Source organism: Heloderma suspectum, chromosome 1, assembly GCF_057233095.1.
Source record: "Heloderma suspectum isolate Gila_16-S chromosome 1, 16-S_ref, whole genome shotgun sequence".
Classification (NCBI taxonomy): domain Eukaryota; kingdom Metazoa; phylum Chordata; class Lepidosauria; order Squamata; family Helodermatidae; genus Heloderma; species Heloderma suspectum.
Window position 1 is genome coordinate 49,665,001 of NC_139458.1, and position 26,490 is coordinate 49,691,490.

Below are 26,490 nucleotides of genomic sequence, written 5' to 3' on the forward strand. Positions count from 1 at the left end.
GGAACACGATATGCATGCTCAGTATCCAGTAGAAAATCAGATAGCAAAACCAATAACTCATGCAAAAGTTTATCCATAAATTCAGCCAAACATATATCAGTAGCCAAGTCTTTAATACCAAGAATACGAAGGTTCACTCTACATGTAAAGGCCTCCAGTTGGGAAATTCGAGCAGACAAAATATTGTGAGACGCTTGTATAGCAGTTTCATGAGCAATAACCCGATCTTCAAGAGCATTAACCTTCGATTCCATCTTTTGAAGAGAGATATTAATTAAATCCACAGCCCCTTGAAGGGCAGTGATTGAGTCCTGGATTGTTTCTTTGACTGCACTGATAGCTGAGAAGACATAGTTTTTATCAAAGCAAGCAACTCCTCTTCACCTCCGGCATTTCTAGAAACCTTTGCCGGGGCAGCAATTGCGGGGGGAGGTGGCATTCCCAGACCTTTCTTTTTCCCCTTTGAAACTGCTATCCTCCACTTCCAAAAGCACAACAAGCAAGTATAATTGCAGAAACAGAAAAAACAAACGCTTAATTAGATTTAATTGCCAGTCCCCAGATATCGCTGGTAGTTTAAATTCACAAATACTTTTGGAGCTCGTCAGTCCTGTAGTCTCCTAATTGCTTAGGAGTTTCAAACAGCGTTCAGTAGATGATACTCTGGCCATTAACCTTAGATTGCAGCCCTTCTGCTGCGCCGCAAAAGCAGCTGTTCTTCTGAGATTTCAACCAGATGGTACTGTAAGATTCCCCTTTTAATTCCAGGGGAATTTAAAAAGGTTTTTCAACCTTTTCATAGCTGTTTGAGATAAGCAACCTGCGGAGCTCCGCAAGTCACTGCCAGGACGACATGGCTCCGGCCGGAAGTCTCCTCTATGCTTTTCATTTCTATTGATGATATAATAATTGCCAGAAGAGTCTTCATAAAAGACTCTCCAAAGCAGGGGTGGGCAGACTTCAGGCTGGTGGAACCTACTTTGGTTTTTTTTACTAGAACTCTGATCCACCAACTGGAGCCAGGGTCCAAAATAGTGGCTCAGGCGAGCAAAACTTTAATCAAGAATTAAAGAACAGGATGTCTTTGAGCACATGCTCAGCCCAGGAATTTGTGATTAGTACCAGAACAAGCTGGGTTTCGAAACCCAAGCTGGGTTTCGAAGAGGCAGAGGAACTAGAGATCAAATCGCCAACATTCGCTGGATCATGGAGAAAACAAGAGAATTCCAGAAAAACGTCTATTTCTGCTTCATTGACTAAGCTAAAGCCTTTGATTGTGTGGATCACAACAAACTGTGGCAAAGTCTTAAAGAGATGGGAGTACCAGACCACCTTACCTGTCTCCTGAGAAACCTGTACGAGGGTCAAGAAGCAACAGTAAGAACCGGACATGGAACAATCGATTGGTTCAAAATTGGGAAAGGAGTACGACAAGGCTGCATATTGTCGCCCTGCTTGCTTGCTTGCTTGCTTATTTATTTATTTATTTATTGCATTTATATCCTGCCTTTTTTCCTCTTGCAAGGAACCCAAGGCGGCGTACATTATCCTCCTCCTCTCCATTTTATCCTCACAACAACAACCCTGTGAGGTAGGTTGGGCTGAGAGTGTGTGACTGGCCCAGTCACCCGGTGAGCTTCCATGGCCGAGTGGGGACTAGAACCCAGATCTCCCAGCTTCCAGTCCAACACTCTTGCCACTACACCACACTGGCTCTCATATCATATTATATTCAGAGTACATCATGAGAAACGCCTGGTTGGATGAATCACAGGTCAGAATTAAGATTGCCGGGAGAATTATCAACAACCTCAGATACACAGACGATACCACCCTAATGACAGAAAGCGAAGAGGATCTAAAGAGCCTCTTGTTGAGGGTGAAAGTGGAGAGTACAAAAGCTGGTTTGAAACTCAACATTAAAAAAACAAAGATCATGGCATCTGGCCCCATCACTTCCTGGCATATAGAAGGGGAAGAAATGGAAGCAGTGACAGATTTTATTTTCTTGGGCTCCAAGATCACCGCAGACGGTGACTGCAGCCATGAAATTAAAAGACGCTTGCTCCTGGGGAGGAAAGCTATGGCAAACCTAGACAGCATAGTAAGAAGCAGAAACATCACCTTGCTGACAAAGGTTCATATAATTAAAGCTATGGTTTTCCCAGTAGCAACGTATGGCTGTGAGAGCTGGACTATAAGGAAGGCTGAGCGCCGAAGAATTGATGCTTTCGAACTGTGGTGCTGGAGAAGACTCTTTCGAGTCCCCTGGACTGCAAGGAGGTCAAATCAGTCCATCCTAAAGGAAATCAACCCTGAGTGCTCATTGGAAGGACAGATACTGAAGCTGAAGCTCAAATATTTTGGCCACCTAATGCGAAGAGAAAACTCCCTGGAAAAGACCCTGATGCTGGGAAAGATTGAAGGCAAAAGGAGAAGGGGACGGCAGAGGATGAGATGGCTAGATAGCATCACCGATGCAATGAATATGAACTTGAGCACACTCCGGGAGAGAGCGGAGGACAGGAAGGCCTGGCGTGTTATGGTCCATGGGGTCACGAAGAGTCGGACACGACTGAACGACTGAACAACAACCAGAACAAGTCCTTTCACACACAAATCCACTCCTGGTTTTCCCCTCAGCATTCTTTTTAGCAACCTAATTTAGGGGAAAGGATTTTTAGTCATTCCTATCATTAAACAATTGGGAGTCGGAAACCATTGCCAATCTAATGCAAATCGGTCAGAGGTCTACTGATGGATCCCGATCTACGTTCTGCCCACCCATGCTTCAGATAACTGATATTCTCACATAATCACAGGCGATACAAGAATGAAAATGGGGCACACTAAGGATACTGAGAATTTCAACAAACAAAGCTTTGGGCAGAGCAGTCCTAACACCCAGATCCATCTTGCTAGAGGGAGTTAAGATTAGGTGGAGATGATTCCTATTGGGCGGGGGGAAAGCTCTGTGACTGCACATGTAGCTGTGGAAAGCTCTCTGGATGGAAAACTACCATGTTAGCTGGCATAAATTCCTGAATTTGGAACTTTTTGGCTGGAAGCAAGACGCAGGCAGCTTGGGATCCACTGGATCCAAGGCATCCCCCTGAGGATCCCCAGGATCAGGCTTTTCACCTGGAGCTGATGTAGGAAATTGTTCTCCTGTTGTACCCATCCAGGCAGACAGTGGCAAATACCTTCCACTGCCAGGGGAAAAAGGACACCCCCCACACACACACGCACACCTTCTGCCTTCATGTTTTTTTTTTCCTCAGGAGATATATGTCCCATCTTTCATTTCAGTGGAAAAGACTCAACAGGTGAAATATAAAACCTATAGTCTTGGCATACTGAGCAAGTACAGCGTTTGAAGTATCCCACAATGTAGACTTTATGTTGCACTATGGTCTGTAGACTCTTTTGAAATCTGAATGCACCTAAAAGCCTTGCTTTAGGTTGGGGCAATACTCTTTTAGTGGTCTAGCCCTGTTCTGTGGTTTGGCATTATGTCTTGCCTTATGACCTCCAGTGATCTTTCTCTGTCCATGTTCCCTTATTATCCCTTATTTGTTCACATATCTCCGCAGAGAGGTTCAATATTGAACTCAAAATCAAGCATAGAAATAGACTGTGGGCTACATCCAATGTCATGCAAATGGACTTCCACTAATGCAACAAGACTTTCCCTTCCTCTTCTCCCCCTGTACCCTACCACAGAATCCCTGTCTGCTCTGAACTGTCTGGAGCAGATTTGGGGGGTGCATTGGTGGCTGCAGGGGTGTTAATTCTGCTGACAGATGGACACAATTGGGTACAATAAAGTTTTACTTTTTTAGTGCAGAATATGAACAGGCTTGGTTATATTTCACCACTAACAGTAGTGCAGTATAATTTAGTGGAAGGGAGCAATTTTTCTGCATTGCTTGTAGTGTCTGTAAATCACATTGGGATTTCCTATCCACAGTACTTTAGTAATAGATTGATGCTGTTCTTCTTTCATATTCTTTATTGTGGCAGGGAAATGGAGGAGAAGGTTGTGCTGCTTAATGGGCCAAACAAACGACCAAGGTAATGGAAAATGTGTTGAAGAGTGGAATTGCAGAAAATAGGTCCCTAGACGTATTCACCCATTACTACTTCGTTGAGGATAGCAGGGAAGCAATATTGTCTTTAAGACACTTTCATTGTAAAATATGCCAGAGTAAAACTCTATGACAGAGGTGGGCAACTTTGGGAGGTCCAGGGGCCAAAAATTAAGAATACATTTTAAAATCTAAAAAGTGGCATTTTTTTTACAATTTCAGGGGGCAGCATAGGCCTCATGTTGCCTACCCCTGCTCTCTGATAATTATATTTCAGAGAACTAGCTTCCACTCTTGTCAATGTTGCCTTCTATTGATTCCATACAAACTTCATTTATAAATTGTGCTGTATTGTCAGATACTACTTTTCTTCTTCTTTGAGACTAGAGTCTCTTGCTAGAAGAGGGTCCTTAATAATGGAAAGATGTACATTTGTATGTATAGTTATAAAGTGTTAATGTTCTAAACAAAGTTGCCAAAGTATTTGTGCACTTTCTTATTCACGAACATTAAGTTTGCTCATGTCCTATGAAACTTCAAAAGCCTTGCATGTGCCATCAGATTGAATTCTGTTTTTTATTTGCTTTATCTGCAGCATTTGCTCATCCATTCTCAAGCTCTGTGCTTTAAAACTCCTGATGCTATTTATGTGGGCTCTGAACAACATGAGCATTTAAACAAAACAAAAAGAAAAATGAGGGGGACACCCACTAAGGCTTATGTGAAGTGTTTCTCCCTAGAATCTGGAAATGTAATTCTATTCCAGCCTGTCCTCTATTTAGAGGCTTGGAAAAGCAACTCATGCTAAACAGTGTCTCTGTACTGAACTCTTGTGTTTTACAGAACAAGCACCATGAATGAGGCTCCCATTGCAGTGGTGACTTCACGCACTAGTGAAGTATATGTATGGGGAGGTGGGAAGTCCACTCCTCAGAAACTAGATGTCATTAAAAGTGGTTGCAGTGCACGACAAGTCTGTGCAGGAAACACCCACTTTGCAGTGGTGACAGTTGAGAAGGAGCTGTATACTTGGGTGGTAAGTAAAGTGTATGGAAATAACTTGGAAGCTTGAGAGGGCGTGGCAGAATGAATGATTGCATTCAAATTACTTCCCCAGTCATTAATATCTGGCCTCTGCCATCAACCAGAGACCAAGGGCCTCTAGGAGTTTGCACCGTCTGTCTCCCAGGAAGACTATCATGGGAAGGGAGAGACCAGTCTGGCCCCATCCATTGGCCAAGGAAGAATTAGCTTCAGGGAGTTTACTTATCCTGCACCCTGCTAGAAAGAACACTTGGCTCCAACTGTGAAGGGAAACACACTCTGGCCCCATCCATCTGCCAAAGACCTCTTGGTTGTAGGCTCTAGAATACAACAACTTGAACCCTCAGAGCCCACTGTGAGCAATTTGCTAGACCTTTTGCAAGTTGCTCGTATTCGTGCTGACTTGGATGCTATTGTTTTGATGGCATCTGAGATGGATGGGGTTAGGGCACCATCCAGTCATGTTATGGATACCTTTCGGCTTGCCAACTTGAGGATGTGGGCAAACTGCTTGGAGGACTGAGGCCTGTAACTTGCGCTTTAGCTCATTGTCCATCCTGGCTTGTGAAATTAGCCAGAACTGGGCTGGGTACCTGGACCTCCAAGGTGGTTAATGCCTTCTTGAGGGACGGTGAGGTTCCCACAGCTTCAAAAGAAACAATGGTGAGGCCCTGGTTGAAGAAACCAAATCTAGGTCCTATGGCTTTGGATAGCCACCACCCTGTGTCAAATTTTCCATTTTTGGACACGGTGCTAGAATGCCTGGTGACCTCAAAAATCCAAGCAATGTTGAATGATACTGAGTACTTAGATCCATTACAATCAGATTTCAGACCTGGTTATCAGAAGGAAACAGCTTTGGTCAGCCTAGTTGATGACTTGTGCCAGGAATGGATGGGGGACTGCAACCCTGTTCTTCTGGACCTCCCAGTGGCTTTCAATACCATGGACCATGGTATCCTCCTGGATCATTTATCTGGGCTGCGAGGCACAGTTTTAAAGTGGGTACGGTCCTTTCTGGAGGAGCAGTCTCAGAAGGTGGTGCTAGGGGACTTTTGTTCCACCCCATGGCCATTAGCCTGTGGGGCGCTGCAAAGTTCCATCCTGTCCCTATGCTTTTTAACATCTACGTGAAACCGCTGGGGGATCATCAGGAGGTTTGGGCTGAAGTGCCATCAGTGTGTGAATGATACTCAGCTCTACCTCTCATTTCCAACTACACATCCCAGGGAGGCTCTTGAACTCATGAACCAGTGTCTGGAGGCTGTTTTGGGGTGGAAGAGGGTAAACAAGCTGAAACTTAATCCAGACAAGACGGAGGTACTTTAGGTTGGGAAACCACCTACAATGGATGGAGGTTTACAACTGGTCCTAGATGGGGTTGAACTCCCCCTAAAAGATCAAATGCATAGTCTGGGAGTCTTCCTGGACTCTGTGCTAACTGGGGAAGCCCACTACATGAGAGAGGGTCTTTTCCTCAGTGTCCCCACTCCTCTGGAATAAGTTGCCATCAGAGGTCCACCAGGCCCCATCATTGCAGGCTTTTAGGAAGGCCCTGAAAACCTACTACTTTACTCTGGCTTTCCCCTGATTGTTTTATTGGAATGGGTTGTAGCTGCCCCTGTATGTGGTAGGTTTTGTTTTTTATGCTAATGTTTGTTGTTTTTTAAGATGTGTGCTGCTGTTGCTGTTTTTACTGCTTTATTACTGTATTGGTTTTTATTATGTGAGTTTTATTGTTGTACGCCGCCTTGGGAGGTTCCTTCCTGGAAAGGCAGCCAAGAAATATTTTAAATAAATAAATTGGCCAGTGGAACTAAGGACTTCTGGGCTGTGTAGGTTTAGAGTTTTTGTATATCTGCATGTATGTCTTATTATTATAAGGTGCTTCCAGACAAGGGTTTATGCCAGAACCACCCTGCCTCATTCATGGAATTTTACAGAGGGTTCAGGTGACGACATCTTCCATTCATAGCCCATGTTTTCCCACTACTTCTGTCTTTTTTCTTACCATGGAAAATCTGTTAAGGAAAAAAAGATGGAATTTCTATACATTGCTTTTGGATTATTAGCATTAGAGCCCTCTGTGTGGAAGTACCCCTTATCTATTGTAAGCCATCTTGAGACTCATTCGATCAAAAGGTAGGGTATAAAACTTCTAAAGAAATAATCTGATAAAATCAGGAGATGGACCCCAGAGAGGTAAGAATATAAAAAGAGCCCAGCTGTATCGGATGAAAGACTTATCCAGTCTGGCATTTTGTTCCCACAGTGGCCAACCTGATGCCTGTGAGAAGCCCACAACAGGAAATGAGTGCAAAAGCTCCCTCCCAGTTACGTTCCCCAGCAACTGATATTCAGAGGCAGTATGTCTCTGATACTAGAGATGATATATAGCCATCATGACTAGATTGGTAAAGAGAGGGTCAAGAAAGATGGTTGATGAAGGCAGTGTAGAATGGATCTTATCTAAGTCATATTTAATATATTTAACATTCATGAAGGATTTTTTCCTTGTGAATTCCTAATTTTAGTTCCATTTTGAAATCCTGTCACATCACTATTGATGGCACAGTTCTAGTTGATGAGTAGAGATGTAGCATGTTTCTCCTCATTATTTCTTGCAATCTCTTGTCATATAAGAGATGATAACAGGTGTTATCTGCAATCTGAGAATTCAGCCTTTTCCTGCTTAATGCCAGGATCCAAAGCACCATGCATGCACAGTAGTTTCTCAGCTCCCTCCATATGGCAGTTGAGAGACATTTGTAGCAACACCCCATAGGATGCATGAAGCTATTGTTGAAAGAAAAATAGGCCACTTTCCCCTGTGTGTGCATGTGGAGATGGCATGTGGGTTTCGCTGGATCCTAGCCAAAGTATATATTGTGTCTTACTTGGTTCCTTCGTATCAGAGTGATTAGTAATACTCCTTGGACTTCTGGTTATGCATCCTTCATTTACCATGGTTCAATGTTTTGCAGAACATGCAAGGGGGTACAAAATTGCATGGCCAACTGGGGCATGGAGACAGAGCCTCCTATCGGCAGCCTAAGCATGTGGAAAAACTGCAGGGCAAAGCCATTCGCCAGGTGTCTTGTGGAGATGACTTCACTGTTTGCATCACAGGTAAGAGACAGGTTAAATGTACCAAAAATATGCTGTGGAAGAACTGAAATATTACCTTGACTGAAAGATAAAATAGCCTTTGCTAGCAAGAGAGCATGAAATGTTCTGGAATAGGTAAAATACAGGTAACCTGCAGGGAAAACAAGCCTGCAACTGCTGTAATACAATTTCAGAATGACTGCAGTTTCCCAAGAGCGATATTTATGTACTTTTGTTTTGTGTTATTTAAAACATTTGTATTCTGCCCATCATATTAGATTTCAAGGTGGTGTATAGCATAAAGTCAACACAATAAAATGCAAAAACAAAGATAGAACAATAGATGTTTGACAGTCACAATAAATTGCAGATTGCAGCCTCTAACTGTTTACATTATATTTGTGGCATACTATAGATAAGAGGCACATTAGCCCTAGTGTGCAATTGACCTGGCGAAATGTAAATAATTAGGTTACATTATAGTCTAGTTTCCCTGTGTGGAAGATTGCCTTGAGCAGTAGGCAGCCTTTGGACTCTTAAGTACATCCAACAAGTAAACTGACTCTATCAAATTCATATGTTCCATCCTTTCATGCAGACGAGGGCCAAGTCTTTGCCTTTGGCTCAGACTACTATGGCTGTATAGGTGTTGACAAGACATTTGGCTCTGAGGTGCTGGAACCCCGACACCTGGACATCTTCCTCAACAATCCAGTGGAGCAAGTTTCCTGTGGAGATAACCATGTGGCAGTGCTGACCCGAAACCGAGAGGTCTACACATGGGGCTGTGGAGAATATGGTATGTGACTTCCTATCTACAGCCTGTAATCTAGGGGTGGGGAAGAAGATACACACAATAGAGACTTTAGAAGAAAAATACATGCACCCAACTTCTCAGGCTGTAGAAAAATAAGGGAGTTGCATAGAACAGGCAATTGAGAGGCACAATTTTGGCAACTGCTGGGGACAGACAGAACTAACTTCCCTTGGAGCAGCTGCTATGAGAGACTTCAGATTCAATTGGGATACATAATTCTGGAAAGATGGATGGTTGGACCTAGAATCTCTGTAGCTTTCAGGAATTGGAGAGTCTGCTTTGAATCTGAAAGTCATTATCTGTAATTCTGTCCCTTCATCATTAGAAATAAGGCCTTTGGCTATTTCTCATTGTTGTCTCTTCCCAAACATAGGCCGCTTAGGTTTGGATTCAGAAGAGGATCACTCCGTCCCACAGAAGGTAAAATGGACTGGCCTGGGCCATATTTCATGGGGTCCAGGTGCATTCACTATATCTTTATTCTGGAGTATGCCCATGCTTAAGTGATCTTTACTAAAATTATAACAATATATTGGAACCACCAATTTGGTAGGATTCAGTTAATTAATAGGGATAAGCTGACAGAAGAAAGTAATTCTAAGATCAGCTCAGGTGACCTTAGAATATAGGTGACCTTATTAAACTTTCTTCAGAAGCAGAGTAGATGGGCCACTTCTCTCCTTAGTCCAGATATACTTGTATTTTAAGATTGACTCAGGATTTGGTCTCCACTTAGGAATATAGGGAATTGCCTTATACAAGGTCAGACTATTCGTCCATCTAGCCCAGAATTCTCTACTCTGACTAACAGCAGATCTCCATGATCTTGGACAGAAGACTTTTGTACCACCTGCTGCCTGATCCTTTGTTAACTGGAGATGTCAAATATTGAATCTACAGCTTTCTCCCTATAAAACATCTGCTTCACCACTGAACAATGGTCCCTCCCCATAGAAGTAGTAGTGGGAGTTGTGGGGCTTTAACCCTTTCCCCAGCTGCTATTCCTGTACTCCAAATCTCAAGAGATGCCAGGGATTGAACTTGGCAGCTTCTTCATGCAAAGCATATGCTGTACCACTGAGCATATGTGTGATACTCGGCATTAACTGGTATTCACTTGCCATGGTGTCTCATGTTTTTCTTTTATAGGTGGAAATTCAGAAGACCTCCAATATTGTCTCAGTCCAGTGTGGTAGTGATGGCACCTTTCTCCTCACACAGACAGGCAAAGTGCTGGCTTGTGGTCTGAATGAATTCAACAAGCTGGGCTTGAACCAATGCACTTCAGGGATAATTAATCATGATGTAAGTGGCAGTTCTGGCATTGGTTTAAATAGGGGGAAATGATGTTCTCCTGGAAATGTCAAGGAGGCTATTGTGGAGGATGTATGTATTTATAAATATGAATTGACTAATAATAAAGAGAGAAAAGAAAAAACTGATATGATTTGCCATTTATGGCAATAGGTTTACTTCAGTTTTGCATGGTGCATGTGGCATATATTTGAGGGGCCTATACAAGAAAAATAGAGTCTGATCGATGCAGGAATTGCCTGCCTTGGAAGGACTGACTCTTATGGCACTATGGCTTTGTTGTTGTTGTTCAGTCGGTTCAGTCGTGTCCGACTCTTCGTGACCCCATGGACCATAGCATGCCAGGCCTTCCTGTCCTGCGCTCTCTCCCGGAGCGTGCTCAAGTCCATATTCATTGCATCCGTGATGCTATCTAGCCATCTCATCCTCTGCTGTCCCTCTCTCCTTTTGCCTTCAGTCTTTCCCAGCATCAGGGTCATTTCCAGAGAGTTTTCTCTTCGCATTAGGTGGCCAAAATATTGGAGCTTCAGCTTCAGTATCTGTCCTTCCAATGAGCACTCAGGGTTGATTTCCTTTAGGATTGACTGATTTGACCTCCTTGCAGTCCAGGGGACTCGTGAGAGTCTTCTCCAGCACCACAGTTCAAAAGCATCAATTCTTCGGCGCTCAGCCTTCCTTATAGTCCAGCTCTCACAGCCATACGTTACTACTGGGAAAACCATAGCTTTGATTAGACGGACCTTTGTCGGCAAGGTGATGTCTCTGCTTCTTACTATGCTGTCTAGGTTTGCCATAGCTTTCCTCCCAAGGAGCAAGCGTCTTTTAATTTCATGGCTACAGTCACCGTCTGCAGTGATCTTGGAGCCCAAGAAAATAAAATCTGTCACTGCTTCCATTTCTTCCCCTTCCATATGCCAGGAAGTGATGGGGCCAGATGCCATGATCTGAGTTTTTTTAATGTTGAGTTTCAAACCAGCTTTTGCACTCTCCACTTTCACCCTCAACAAGAGGCTCTTGAGATCCTCTTCGCTTTCTGCCATTAGGGTGGTATCGTCTGCATATCTGAGGTTGTTGATAATTCTCCCAGCAATCTTAATTCCAACTTGTGATTCATCCAACCCAGCATTTCTCATGATGTACTCTGCATATAAGTTAAATAAGCAGGGTGACAATATGCAGCCTTGTCGTACTCCTTTCCCAATTTTGAACCAGTCTGTTGTTCCATGTCCGGTTCTTACTGTTGCTTCTTGACCCTCGTACAGGTTTCTCAGGAGACAGGTAAGGTGGTCTGGTACCCCTATCTCTTTCAGAATTTGCCAGAGTTTGTTGTGATCCACACAATCGAAGGATGCCCTGCATGGATGGATGTTGACACAAGTGTGTGTACATACAGGATCATGGCATTAGATTTGTCAAACTGTTTACTCTCTTCCCTTAGGCTTATCAAGAAATTCCATACACCACTTCCTTCACTCTGGCCAAGAAACTTTCTTTCTACAAGATTCGCACCATTGCCCCAGGAAAGACACACACAGCTGCCATAGATGGTGAGATCCAGTCACACCACGTTCACCCCTGAAATACAGTTCATTTTCCGGATAAGGGTGCTAACCATTCCAGGTGACCAGAGTCAACAGACTAATCTAGTTCTTAATGCTTTTATTTGGAGGAGAACCCTGAATGTTGACCCTGATGTTCAGTGCAGTGGGGTAAACAAGGGGTTGTAGGTAATCATCTTTGCTGCTACCTAGAGTAGACAGGAGTGTTGTATACAGTGTCAATTACTGAGTGGTCAGCCTTGGATCCCAACATAAATTAATGAAGTTCACAGAAGGAAAGTTGCTGTTTTTCTAACCAGAATATGCAATATGTCCCTAGGATCAGCCTCTATACCAGAGGACTAGAAGATGGCCAATGTAACAGTAATTTTCCAAAAGGGATCCAGGGGGGATCCGGGAAATTACAGGCCAGTTAGCTTAATGTCTGTTCCAGGTAAATTGGTTGAAGGCAGTACTAAAGATAAAATTAGTAAGCATAGAGAAGGACAAGCCCTGCTGAAAAAGAATCAACATGTCTTCCGCAAAGGTAAGTCCTGTCTCACTAACCTTTTAGAGTTCTTTGAGAGTGTCAATAAACAAGTAGACAGAATGATCCAGTAGACACTGTTTGGACTTCCAAAAGCCTTTTGACAAGGTCCCTCGCCAAAGACTCCTGAGCAAACTTAGTCATGGAATAAGAGGACAGGTCCTGTTATGGATCAGTAACTGCTTAAAGAACAGAAAGCAGAGAGTAGGAATAGTAAATTCTCCCCATGGAGGGAAGTAAATAGTGGGGTCCCACAATCTGTATTAGGACCAATGCATTTCAACCTGTTCTTAAATGATCTGGAATTAGGAGTGAGCAGTGAAGTGGCCAAGTTTGCGGATGACACCAAATTATCTAGAGTGGTTAAAACAAAAAGGGATTGTGAAGAGCTCCAAAAGGATCTCTCCAGACTGGGAGAATGGGCATCTAAATGGCAAATGCGGTTCAGTGTAAGCAAGTGTAAAGTGATGCACATTGCGGCAAAAAATCCCATCTTCAAGTATAGCCTGATGGGATCTGAGCTTGCAGTGACCAACCAGGAAAGAGATCTTGGGGTTGTGGTGGACAGCTCAATGAAGGTGTCAACCCAGTGTGCAGCCGCTGTAAAAAAAGGCAAACTCCATGTTAGGCATAATTAGAAAAGGAATTGAGAATAAAACTGCCAATATCATACTGGCCATAAACAAATCTATGGTGCGACCACACTTGGAATTTTGTGTATAGCTCTGGTCAGCACACCTAAAAAAAGATATTGTAGAGCTGGAAAAGGTGCAGGAAAGGGCAGCTGAAATGATCAAGGGGCTGGAGCATCTCCCCTATGAGAGAAGGTTACAACAGCTGGAATTGTTTAGACTGGAAAAAAGGAGGGTACGGGGAGACATGATAGAGGTCTACAAAACTATGCATGGTGTAGAGAATGTGGAAAGGGAGACGTTTTTCTCCTTCTCTCAAAATACTATAACCCAGGGTCATCCTATGAAGACGGGATGGGAGATTCAGGACAGATAAAAGGAAGTACTTCTTTACACAGCACATATTTAAACTATGGAATTCACTACCACAGGATGTAGTGATGGCCAACTATTTGGATGGCTTTAAAAGGGGGTTAGACAAATTCCTGGAGGAAAAGGCTATCAGTGGCTACTAGTCCTGATGGCTGTGTGCTACCTCCAGTACCAGAGGCAGTGAGCCTGTGTACACCAGTTGCTGGGGAACATGGGTGGGAGGGTGCTGTTGCGCTCATGTGCTGCTTGTGGGTTCCCAGTTGACAGCTGGTTGGCCACTGTGCTAACATAATGCTGGACTAGATAGACCCTTGGTCTGATCCAGCATGGCTTTTCTTAATGTTCTTAAAGTTTTCATCCTATCACCTACCAGCAGCCATTCCATCAGACTGCAGAAGAGAAGAAGAGAAGGGAAGTAGTACTATTACATTGTCTCTGCTGAGAGACCAACTGCCTTTGGCTGTCCTCAACTTAGCCAACAACTATTCCATTAAACTACCTGAAATGTTTCCATCCAAACTGGTGGTCGTGATAAGTACTGTAACTTTAAGAACTGATGGCTGAGCTTGCTTTTTTCCTCCTCCTTGCCCATCCATTTTCTGACTGTCTTACCCCTAGTATCTGTAATTTGTAACTGCCCTAGAGCAGTTGGTCATGGAACCAACCATAGGGGAGGCGACCTTGGATTTAATCTTAAATGGTGTCGTCTAGGACCTAGATGTAAATGTTGTTGAACCAGTTGGAAACAGTGATCACAGTGCTATCAGAGTTAATATATTTTTAAGTGGAAAATTGCCAAGGAAGTCCAACACAGTCACATTTGACTTCAAAAGAGGAAACAAAAGAGGGAAAAGGGAAATGGAAAGAGGGAGTCAAGAGGGTTAAATCTCTTCAAAATGCTTGGAGGTTATTCAGAACTACAATAATAGAGGCTCAGCTAAAATGTATACTACAGGTCAGGAAAGGTAGCACCAAGTCCAAGAGGTCACCATTATGGTTAACAAGCAGTGTCAAGGAAGAGAAAAGAAGGTTTCCTTTGGAATATGCCCAAATAAAGAGAACAAAAAAAGACTTGCACAAAGGAAATGCAGGTAGATAATAACAGATGCAAAAAAGCACTTTGAGGAGTATATTGCTAACAACATCCAGGCCAACAAAGAATTCTTTAAATATATCAGAAGCAGGAAACTAGCTAGGGAGGCAGTTGAATGGTTGGATGACAATGGAGTTAAAGGAATACTAAAGGCGGCTAAGGAGATTGCAGAGAAGCAGAATGAATTCTTTTCATCTTCTTGACTGCAGAAGATGAAGGACAGATATCTGTGCCTGAACTGATGTTTTCAGGAAGGCAGTATGAGGAACTGAGGCAAATAGTGCTGACAAAAGATGACCTTATTGACAAAATTGAAAGTTAATAGATAACTAGGCCCAGATGGTATCCATCGTAGAGTTCTTAAAGAATTCAAATGTGAAATTGCTGATCTTCTGACAAAAATATGTAACGTGTTCATGTTCCAAAAATCAGCTTCTGTATCAGAGGACTGGAGAATGGCCAATGAAACCCTATTTTCTGCCTAATTTGGAGTTATTTCCCCTCACTAACAAGCAGCCCCCTGTGCACTATCTCTCGTTCAGAAGAATCCTGAATGCCAGTTATCAGGTGATGACTAAGTGATGTCCCACAGCCTATCAGGTTGTCCAGCAGAGTTTAGTCCAACCATGGTAATCCCCAATCACTGTGTTTGTTCTTTCTTTCAGAGCGGGGTCGTTTGCTTACCTTTGGCTCCAACAAGTGTGGGCAGCTGGGTGTTGGAGATTATAAGAAACGTCTGGGTATTAATCTGCTGGGAGGACCTCTTGGGGGAAAGCAGGTTATCAGGGTTTCCTGTGGTGATGAGTTCACTATAGCTGCTACTGATGGTGAGTGCTGGCACTAGTTGGTAGGTAATTAATTAGTATAAGCTGGTTCTGCTGGGTACCAAAGATAGTTACTTGCCATCTTGAAAGAGGTGAGAGACTTCCAGATTGTGCAGAAGGTGAGATATTTCCAGATTTTCATTAGAGAAGAGGAATTCTGTTATACTAGCATCATATGTGATAAAGCCACACAAAACAAATAATATGCCTATAGAAATAGCATATGTTGTTCTTCTGGTTTGGATTATTAGACATTCAAAATAGAGCCCTTTGAGTGGAAATAAATGCAACCTTATGAGAGTCCTTGGAGGGCAGTGCTGGGAGTTTGACTTTAGATTGATAAACTTTTTCTCTTTCCCAGATAACCATATATTTGCCTGGGGTAATGGTGGGAATGGCCGTTTAGCAATGACCCCAACCGAGAGAGCTCATAGTTCTGATATTTGTACGTCATGGCCTCGGCCCATTTTTGGTTCCCTTCACTATGTTCCAGACCTATCGTGCCGTGGTTGGCACACCATCATAATTGTTGGTGAGTAGAAAACAGTTGGGGGACTGGTGTCTGTCCATGAATACTTGTCTTCACTAACTATAAATAACATGTAAAATATAACTAGAGTTCACAGGGAAGAGTGGGTCATAATCTTTTTCAGGAAAAATGTCAGCATCTATCTGCTTTCCCATGTTTTTGAAACTTGTAGCTGAGGAAACTCCTTTTTTCTCTCTCCAGAAAAAGTTATAAATTCTAAAACCATCCTCCGTTCCAGTAGCAGTGGCCTGTCTATTGGGACTGGTAAGTAATCAGACTGTTTCATAATAGATAATTCCATATTTGGGGGCATATATTGAAAAGCTGTAAGCTTGAGCAGGAGATGTTACAATAGAAGGGCCATAGCTCAAAGGTAGAGTACAGTCTTTTTAGCAAAAGGTCCCAGGTTCAATCCATACTGTATCCAAGTAGGCCCAGGAAAGGCTCCTGTCTGAAATCCCAGAGATCAGTATTGAATTAGGTGTACTGATGGTCAGACTTGGTATAAGGCAGCTTCCAGTGTTCATATTGCAAAACCTAATCTTGTCCCAGCCCTTTCATTACTTTAGTATCTGTTCTGGTAAATTATTCTAGCTTTATGGCTAGTTAGTCTATCTTTATGTCTGCAGGTTCACAGTCTAAATCCCATGAGACAAAGGCTGGCTTCAGACAACATGATAACCCACATTCAAGGATTGAGTGTGGGTTGTCCTTGAACTGTGGGTTATCGTGTTGTCTGAATCCAGCTGTGCTAACAAACCATGGTTTATTAACCATGAACAACCCACAGTTCACAATCCAGCAACAAACCTTGGGTTCTCTTCATGGCTTGTTCGTGGTTAGCAAAACATGGTTAGCATGGCTGGGTTCAGTCAACATGATAACCCATGGTTCAATGACAACCCACACTCAACCCACATGGGGTTGACAACACGGTAACCCATACTCAACCCACACTCAACCGTTGAATGTGAGTTACTGTGTTGTCTGAACCCAGTCAAAGGAGATAGGACGTAGAGGGAAGGAGAAACTTTCACATTTGTTGGGTGAGACTAAAATTAGGAAAATTGAGTTTCCTTCTAAATTTGTTTGACTTTTTTCTGTTAGATGAATTGTTGTGTAGATAAGGTTAAAGTATTATCTACACAACAATTAGCCTAACAGTAAGAAAAGAATCAAACAAATTCAGAGAGAATAAATGTTCTAATGTTTTTTTAAAGCAGGACAAAGAGGAAGCTGAATACTTAAAGAGAGTTCTACATTTAAGTGGCCATGAGAGCATGCAGGCAAGAAATAGAACAGGGGAATGCAAGTTTAGTAAGAAGCTACATCTGTGATGAATGTAGAAACTGAGGAAAATAGAGAGAAAACAAGGTAGATAGATAAGAAGAATCAAGACCCAAAAGAAATGTAAAACTTAGATGTTTACATTTCTGTAACGTTTACTGATCAGTAAAGACAAATACATAACCTGATTTGCATGTAACGGCAGCAAATCGCAGGTTAATTAACCCATGTTGTGCCACAGCATGTGCCACATGCATTCCTTCATCATTTTGCATGTTCAGCCCCTGATCAGGCCAACCGGGTGTTGCTACATGATGTCCGAACTCAGACATTATGACTCATTTTACTTGATACAACAACCCACCATGGGCAGCCAGCCATGGTAGGTTGTCGTATTATCTGAACCTAGAAAGTTTTCCACAGGGTGACTTATTTTTCATGAACAAGCCATGCAGAGAACTTGTGGGTTGTTGTAGGGTTGTTTGTACCCATAGTGGGTTGTCGTGTCATCCGAACCCAGGAAACCAATTTCATCATGGGTTTGCTGTGAGAGGCTACATTGCTGAGCAGCAAAAAAGCCTGTGCAGCTTACTCTTCACGATCTCACCAGTGACTGCCCTTCCACCAATGACAAAATGGGACTTTGGAAGGATTGTCACTCATTCCCTGGCTTTTTTTTTTCCAGTGCCTCAAAAATGCACAATTGGGGTTGTAATTTTTTTTTTTTTTTTGGTCGGTCTTTAATTTCCTCCCCAAATGTGGGTGGTAGAGAAATTGGCCCCTCTGGGACCAGTTTTCTCTCTTCTCCATCCAGTTGCTTTCATTACTGCCAGGGCTTTTAACTGTTTCTAGTATTCCATACCTAGGGACAGCTTTACCTATGCACAGCTATCATAAAGATGATCTTTTTTCTTTCTCTTGCTCCCTCTCTGTGCTTTAAAAACAAAAGTAATATTTTTCTGCATGCTTGAGGTATTTTTTACAAGTACGTAGAACCCTTATATGAAAAGGCAGCAGGAGCTGTATGGTGAGAACTGACTAAGAAAATGGTCTGAGTATAGTGGCTGGAGGATTTGGGGACCATTATCTTGAGTGGATAGGAAGAACCATTCTGATTGAAGAGCTAGATAGTGCAAAATTTAAGTCTAAAGAGTGCCAAGTTACTTTGGCCACTTTATTCTTGCAAATAGGTCAATGGCTTGAGGAGAGGGTAGATAATAAAATGTGAAGCTGGGTGAATGTGGAATTCAGTGCATTAACTTAAGGGGTGGGCTGAAGAAAGGCATGGTGATTTTGTCTTATCAGTCCACACTCTTGTCATTCCAGTGCTCCTTGGTTCTTGTAGGTGGCAGCTTTAGGGAGGAGGTGAGTGTTTATTGGGGTGTGGAAGAGTGGGTTAGGAGGTATGAACCTGTGATAAAGATGTGCACATTGGGACTCTGGAGGGTGCTTACTAACTAAGGTGAACTGCTGAAAAGGAAACACTATCCAGTCAGTGCCTTCTCACCTGGTGTTCTTAATGTTCTGGCCCCTAGTTCACTGTGGAATTATCTTCTTTTTACATCACATCATCCTGAGACCTGGCAACATCTGCATCCCAGGACTGGAAACTCTCCTGAGTAAGCAAGGGAAATGTAAGCTTTTTAATATTTGACTGTTTTCTGCTAGTGGCTCAGAACTTTACAACTGAAGGAGGAGAAGAGGAGGAAAGTGAGCGGGATTCTGAGACCCCCGATCCCAGCAGAGGCTTCCGGGGAACCATGGAAGCAGACCGTGGAATGGGGGATCGGATCAGCGCAATAGAAGCAGTTGTGGATAGTAGTGTTGCTAGTAGCTCCTGCCCTAGCTGGCTGCGCAAGGTAACTACTTCCATTGTCCCAGGGAAGAGAAGCTAAAGGAAAATAAATAACCTGACTCCAACAGTGTTCTTGCGGTTGTGCCTGAGAGGATTCTCCCAAAACTTGGATGTTCTCCATTGGGAGTTCTTACAACCATGACTGGAAATCTTTCCCTTCTTCCAATATCAATTCTTTACCATAATTTTCTAATATGGTAGTTGGGATTGGTCTGCAGATGGGGCTTTTTAGATAACGAACTTAATCCAATTTAAAAACAAACCTAGTTTTGAAGGATGATCCACTTGGAATTGCAGCATGGGCTCAGCCAGGACAGAATCTGTTGCTGCTGCTTTAACATCTAATATGTTCATAGTTCATTTTTCAGATATTAGAGAGAAGTTATTAAAGGAATCTTTTTCAGTCAGTGAGTAAATTAAGAGGGATGAGAAGTCCAGCAGCCCAACCTATCTCACAGGGTTGTTGTTGTGAGGCTACAATGGAGAGGAGGAGGATAATGTAAGCCGCCTTGGGTTCCTTGCAAGAGGAAAAAAGGCAGGATATAAATGCAATAATAAATAAAAAATGCTTGTATTGAGTCATTAGAGTGGAAACTATTTTAACTACTGTTTTGATGCTATGGTTCTACTTTTGTATTGATGCTTTAAAAAAATTGTATACTGTCCTAAAACCTGATGTTGAAGGGCGGTATAGAAATTTCTTAAATTTCCCATTCTAATCAGCTTCCAATAAAAAATTGAATTGAAGCAAATTAATGAAGCAGTTCACATGATCAAAACAAGCCACCTTGGCTTAAATAATCCAAGCGATCACCGCTTATTGTGTCGTCCGAACCCAGGTGGCATGGCTCGAAGGTTGTTTGAGAGTTGTTTAACCCTCCAACAAGCCATGCCACCTGGCTTTGACCAACACAATAAGCCATGACTAGGTGATGATTATGCAAATTGTGCCAGGCAGACACTGCAGTCACAGCAAGCCACCATGGCTTATTTAAGCCATGGCTTGTTTTGATAATGCGAACTGGCCCAATGCTTTCATGTATCCTAGATAACCTTCTGTGTAGATTTGATGATTTTGTTGCCTGTTCTTTTATAATACTAAAAAGCATTTCTTGTTAAGCTGTTAAACAATAACCATCCTAAAGAGTTTTCCTTAGCCTGTAAGTAAGGACTGAAACCCTAAGATGCAACATACAAAAAGGAAATTGGTGTGTCTTAAGATCGCACAGAGTAGTTAATATGCATAGGTTATATTTTGCTTCATTCTCTTGTAAAATGGAACAGCAGGATATGTTAGTGTGATATGTAATTCGCAGGGACTAACAGTTAATACCAGTCAATATGTGCTGCAAGGCCAAAATCAGTCACCTCATCCTCACAGTTCAAAGCATGGTGTGCCATTGTTGGAGAACACTGCAATCAACAGAACAAACATTATGCGGAAGGCAGCTTTTGCCCCAGTCACTAGCTAGCCAAATCTGGGAGAGAAATCCTTCCAGAGTCACAGTATGGCAGTCAGTTATATCCTGACACAGGAGTAACTTTGAACCATGATTGTGACTCATCCCAAAGAAAATGTCATTGGGGTACAAACCCACTCTATCAAGATTCTGTTTCAAGTTGGAAGGTGCATTCCATCAGTTCTGCCATACTTACTGAATTCAGGAGTCATTCTTCAAGAGTGGAAGCATTTTTTACTGGAAGAATGCTCTCCTAATTGCTGACCTTATAATAATGTTCACTGTCCCTCACTATATTTAGACCGATGTCAGCAGCACTAAAAAAAAATTCCATTTTTTAAACAGAAAGCTACCTGTATCCCTCATTCATATTTATCTACCTATCTGCTATCTCTGTGTGACTAGGAGCTGGAGAATGCAGAGTTCATCCCTATGCCTGAAACTCCCTCTCTTGTGAGACTGACCTCTTCAGAATCTGACAAGGAAACTCTTCCCTACAACGAGCTGAAAGGACTCCACATGGCTTCGCCCACACTTGTTGATATTAACAACTCCAAGACAGGATCCTGGGTAATGTAAACCTATTTAAAAATATAGGGCTGGAGGTAGAAATAGGGTACACAATGAATGACTTAAGGCAGTAGTCCCCAACCTTTTTGGCGCCAAGGACTGGTCCAATTTTTCCATGGACCAGGGCGTGTGTCCGCTGGCAGACTTCCGGCCGCTGGGACACAAATGGCATAGCAGACGCCATTTGTGTCCTAGCAGCTGGAAGTCCGCCAGCAGCCGGAGCCGGCCGGCAGCTCTGCAGACTCGCTGCAGAGCAGAGCCGGCAAGGATTGGGGGGGGGGGTCGCTTCCCAACCCCCGTGGACCCAAGGTGAGGGGGTTTCACACACCCCTGCGGCCCGGTTGCTGACAGGACATGGACCGGTACCGGTCCTTGGCCTGGGGACCCCTGACTTAAGAAGTGTACATCTTGGAGGAGAGTTATAAGACATATGTTAATAAAGTTACTAAACTCAGAGGATCTACAGTATTCAGGCGGGAATCTAATTAAACTGGCCTAAAACAGATTGTACGGGAAAGGAAATAGGGGATGGGTTAGAGTTTTTTTAAGGGTGATTAAAATTGGTGAAAAATTAATCCCCAAAGCGATTGATTTGGTGGAGGGAGAGAGACTGCTGAGAATTATCTGAGGCCAGTGCTGTTGAAAGGCATCACGGTCTATTCCATCCCACCACAAGAAGCGCCTTTTTGTAAGGCACTTTTTGCTTACTGTTCATTTCAAGAAATCAGATTAGGGTTGGAAAGGGACAAAAAACCCACACCAAACACTTCAAGAAACAGGAACAGCTGTGAAATGGATAAAGCCTTTAGTTTTGTCACACCCAAAGAAGGATATATTTCAGGTTTGCAGCTTGAGATTTGGCAGTGATTTATAGATGAGCTAATATTTCAGTGTACCAGTTATCCAGAAATTCTTCTTCCATTATTTAGTATTTGATATCCGAGTTCTCAGCAGCTCTGCTTTCATCTTCAAGCCATGGCTTCTTGCCATGATTTAGGAAAGCATTGGTTTCAAAGATACACATTATATGTAATATGCACGTATTCCTAAATCTCCTGTCTTCTGTAGCCGCACCTCTTGGATTCAGCAGAGCCCTGTTGTGGGGAGAAAATACCCGTGGTACCATCTGCATGTAAATGCAGTTTGCTGCAGGCTGAAGTAGAGCGTCTGAGTGGCTTAATATCCAAGTGCTTGGCTGACCAGAAGAAGCTGCAGCAAGAAACCACCCGTCTCAGTGCCCAGCTCCAGAGTCTCTCCAGGAGGACAGAAGGAACACAGCAGGTAAGGTTTCCACTGGGGGAAGCTAGCAGATTACATGATGGAGTAATTTGAAGTGTTTTGTAATTCCTTACCTGCCCAGTTCTGGATTAAGAGAATTTGAATGTAGCAGCCATTGGATAAGATTGGTTGTGAATTGACTGAGATTCAGATAGTCTGGCTTGTACTGCAGTAGTTTAGTAACTTGGGTGGTTGGATTTCTCTTATTTGAAAGGGTTGATAGGCTACAATTTTATGTCAATCTTTGTGGGTGAGCTGGAGGATCCTAAGCTCTAAATTTTGTCAGTGGCAGTTTGGGATACTAGCCTGAACTGCAAGTAGATGGAGACCTCCTTACATCACTCCACATTCATTTCAATTCCCCAGCTTGGAGAAGCCTGGAGGCCAACAATCAGGATAAAGTTATAATTATAAAAACACATTTGTTTTTCCTTTCAGCTCCCTATCCAATATCTAGAGCTTAACTTGAGCCCAGTAAGCTAATGATAGAGGCAGACTGGCCCCATAAATAAGTTCCAGATGAGAGGTTTCTGGGAAGCAGAAGACTTTTCAGTAATATTTCTTTGGCAGTCTGAGCCAGATGGCTGTTAACCGCTGCACTTCACCATTTTATTCCTTGTACATGTATTGAATAACAGGGAATATAGCACGACTGTGGTTAAACTGGACATCCAATTGACAGAGTTCATGTTGTAATTATCACCAGTAGCTTTACTCAGTTGAGAGATTTGGTTTTGTTTTTATTTTTCTGAACAGCTGGCGGCTCATTCCAAAGCCACACAAACAACCAAGGAAGAGGTGGAAGGGGATCCAAAGCCTGACTTGGATTCCGACTCCTGGTGTCTCCTGGGAACTGACTCATGCCGCTTCAGCCTGTAGTCTTTTGAGTCCACTGGAATCCATCCAATTTCACATCACATTAACTGAATGCAGAGAGCAGCTTTCCTGGCTTCAGGTCCTTTGTGAACAAGGAGGTTAGGGTCTCTACAGCATCCATGTATGCAAGAGGGGAAGCACCTCCTTAAGCTATGAACCTAGGAGGTGATTTAGAGAGAGGCAGAGCCCCACGTTCAAGCCAGAGTCTGTTCAGACATCACGTCAGCAGCAAGTCCTCTCTGTATACATTATGTCAGCCTGCTTGAGGCCAGGTTGCCACACCACAGGAATGGCTCCAATAGCAGCATGTGCTTCATTTCTTTCCCAGCTTCCCAAGCAGTAGTCACCTCATCAGTCATTTGAAAGAGGAAAAAGTGAAGGAGAAAAACAAATGACCACCAACATTTGCGGTCAAATTGAAATGTTCTAAGTTAATTTCAGCCTAAAGTCAAAGGGGCAGGACCCCAGCCTGTGGGGAAGTTGCTTGTGGGAGGGGAAGCCTAGAAAATATCTTGTTCTGAAAGTGGGTGAAAGCTCCCCAGAAGAAATTATGTCTTTCACTTATATGCAGTTCTAGACATATTTCCTGCAGCCTGTACAAAAGGTGTTTATAGCGTTAACTTAAAGGACGTTTGGGAGAGGATCTCAGGCACCCTTTTCTTAGCATTCCCACTATGCACTATGCAAAAGAATTGGCTGAATTTTCCAGCTGTCCAAGAAAGGGTCTCTAGTTCTAGAGTTCACAACAGCTGTATTTTTAAGCCAGATGAGGAGTATAAGGATTTGAAATTAGACCCACAGTTATTTGCTCCAGCTTGGTTTGAATACCAAAGAAAGCTATTGAAAGCCTCTTTCTTTGTGTCCCTCCCCCAAATCAGTATTTTGTTTCCTGTCCAATACTTGGTGAAACTGGAGCTGTGTCAGTTTTAACAGAATGTGTCCATGTATTCAGAGTACTGGCAGTAGGTTGCCACAGTAGATTCAGATCATTTCTCATATTATCAATATTAAGCTGTATATGAAGGAACTTTGAAGATAGGATTTTCCACTTCTGGAAATAAATTGATACTTTTGCTAAATGGTTTACCTAACTAACTTACACCTTTGGCATACATGTGACTTCTGGGAGCCACATCTGTATTCCTCCCCATCATGGAGTGGGATTCTCACTGTTCCTTATTTTAACAAGATCATAGCCTAGCCTAACTTTCTGGAACAGTTACTGTATCTGCTTAGTGTCCCTTTATTTTTGATTTGGTAGTCCTAGATTGTAACCTCAACCTCCCATATACATGTCTCCATCCCTTTATGCACTATCCTCTTTTACAGCTAAATCAGGCTAATAAACATTTTCTGGCTGGAGATGGGTGTCGGAGCATCCTCCATTTTTAAGGAGTTTTTAAGGAGTTACCTGATTTGTCTCTTAAATACTGTCTTGGAACTGAATCAGATGCAATTTTTCTTCTGTTCAGCCCCAGGACCAAAGAGGTGTGCCTTTCCTTAGTGGTAGAAGGAGGAGAAAGAGCCTGAATATAAGAAATACCAAATGTTCAGATCATTATGCTATTTTATTTCCTGTCTTCCAAAAGTATTGGAGCAGCTTTGTTTTTATTTTTTTCATATGAGAATGCTGTTGTGACTGCAGAGACTGTCCTATTATAAGTTAGGAACAGAGAGTGAGAAGAACTAAGCCTGGGCCATGTCCAGCAAGGAATCACTGAACTGATGGGAGTCACTCCCCTGCAGTGCACTGTCTTTATTTCTCAGTGCTCTACATTTGGAAAGTGAAGTGCACAGGCAAGGTTTGCCTTGGATCTAGTGGAGTACTGGATTACCCTGCTGAGTGAAGGTGACCTGTGCTCCTCAATAATACACGTGCCTTAAAAGGATTCATGCTGTCCAAACTGTGCCTGTTACAGACCACAATATATGCATCGACCCTGCTATGCAACCAAAGAAGCAGTTTAAACAAGGTCTTGCCCTGAGCTAGAGAGTGAAAGGCAAGTAGGCCAGGGTGCCTTTGAGCAATTCAGATCCTTTTCCCTTTTCAGCAGTGCTAGCTCTGTAGATGTTAGTCTCCTGCTAGCATTGCTGTTGATTTGTTATAGTGGAACATGACATATGCTTGCACTGACACTCTAGCCGAAAACTAGTTTGTCATTATCTATCTTTGAAAGATTCAGTGGTGGAATGGTTTGAAGTTTTCTGTTTAAATAAATGTTGACACTCATTTGCCTCTGTGTTCTGATTCTTTGTAATAGAAGTGAGGTAATGTACGTGTACCTGTAACTCAAGGACAGATCTTTCATAGCAGTATCACTATTAGACTTCAGATCTTGCTCAGGTGGAACAGACCTACTCATTTCCTTTGAGGTTGCTTTGTTCTACACTTGTCATGATTAAGAGATGCTAGGATGGAAGGGGGTCTTTGTTTTCAGCAACAGTATTTGCCTGTTTGCTGCTATTTCTTTTGAAATCCTCCCAATAATGGTATTGTTTAACTGTCTTTTTAAAAATTCTGTTGCACCGTATAAAAACTCTTGATAACCTAACCATTCAAAGGCACAACTTAACCATCTATACAGTTTTGTATAAATACCATCAGTGGTGTTTTTAGTAATGTATATTATTTAGTAATTATCAGCACTGTATATTACTAGTCATCAGTGCATTAGGATAGGCGTAACACACATTGATGAGAACTGCTATAATTCATAATACATTTTTTACCTAGTATACTATCTAAAATTATCTCTTTGTTAATATTAATAATTGCCTAGTTTCTTTCTACTTCTGTTTTATTCGTACCAAGGAACCAGTGTGTTTTGCTTAAGGATGGAGATAGTTCTGAGTAACAGCTGGATGTTATGTTTTCAGAAATGGGGAATCAACCACTGTATCTTTTTCCCAGCAGTCCTAGAGGGCAATCCCAGGTGCAGCCTGGAATCATCATACCACCTGGTAGAACTTAATTCAAATGTCTGCAACCCCCTCCTCCCCCATTTCATCTTGGCACTGACCATGCAGATTCATGGCTTCAACATCATCCACCCACCCCCCATTTTTTGTAACATTTTGCCTAATGAAGAGATCTAGAGAACTTGAAAGCTTGCACATTGTTTTGTGACTGGAGCCAAGCTGACAAGGATATGACCTAATACAGATTTTGAAATCTCTCTAATGGCCAATAATGCTGCCTTTGCTTTGTTGTTGCTATAATTAACTTGCTGTTGAGGGGCAGATATATATATATGTGTT

At 42.6% G+C, this 26,490-nt stretch overlaps 1 protein-coding gene across 1 annotated transcript in view; it reads left to right on the top strand.

Annotated features, from left to right (window-relative positions):
* The window catches only part of NEK9 (NIMA related kinase 9), a 45,796-nt gene extending 20,334 nt beyond the window's left edge, over window positions 1-25,462 (top strand). Inside the window, exons 9-22 of the mRNA XM_084842115.1 lie at window positions 4,024-4,074; window positions 4,932-5,124; window positions 8,117-8,261; window positions 8,839-9,039; window positions 9,431-9,477; window positions 10,207-10,362; window positions 11,810-11,918; window positions 15,219-15,380; window positions 15,739-15,909; window positions 16,108-16,170; window positions 18,862-19,052; window positions 20,914-21,078; window positions 22,147-22,359; window positions 23,113-25,462. Coding sequence (XP_084698241.1) covers window positions 4,024-4,074; window positions 4,932-5,124; window positions 8,117-8,261; window positions 8,839-9,039; window positions 9,431-9,477; window positions 10,207-10,362; window positions 11,810-11,918; window positions 15,219-15,380; window positions 15,739-15,909; window positions 16,108-16,170; window positions 18,862-19,052; window positions 20,914-21,078; window positions 22,147-22,359; window positions 23,113-23,235 — 1,990 coding nt within the window. The 3' untranslated portion in view covers window positions 23,236-25,462. The remainder of the gene's footprint in view (window positions 1-4,023; window positions 4,075-4,931; window positions 5,125-8,116; window positions 8,262-8,838; window positions 9,040-9,430; window positions 9,478-10,206; window positions 10,363-11,809; window positions 11,919-15,218; window positions 15,381-15,738; window positions 15,910-16,107; window positions 16,171-18,861; window positions 19,053-20,913; window positions 21,079-22,146; window positions 22,360-23,112) is intronic.
* The last annotated feature ends 1,028 nt before the right edge of the window (window positions 25,463-26,490 follow it).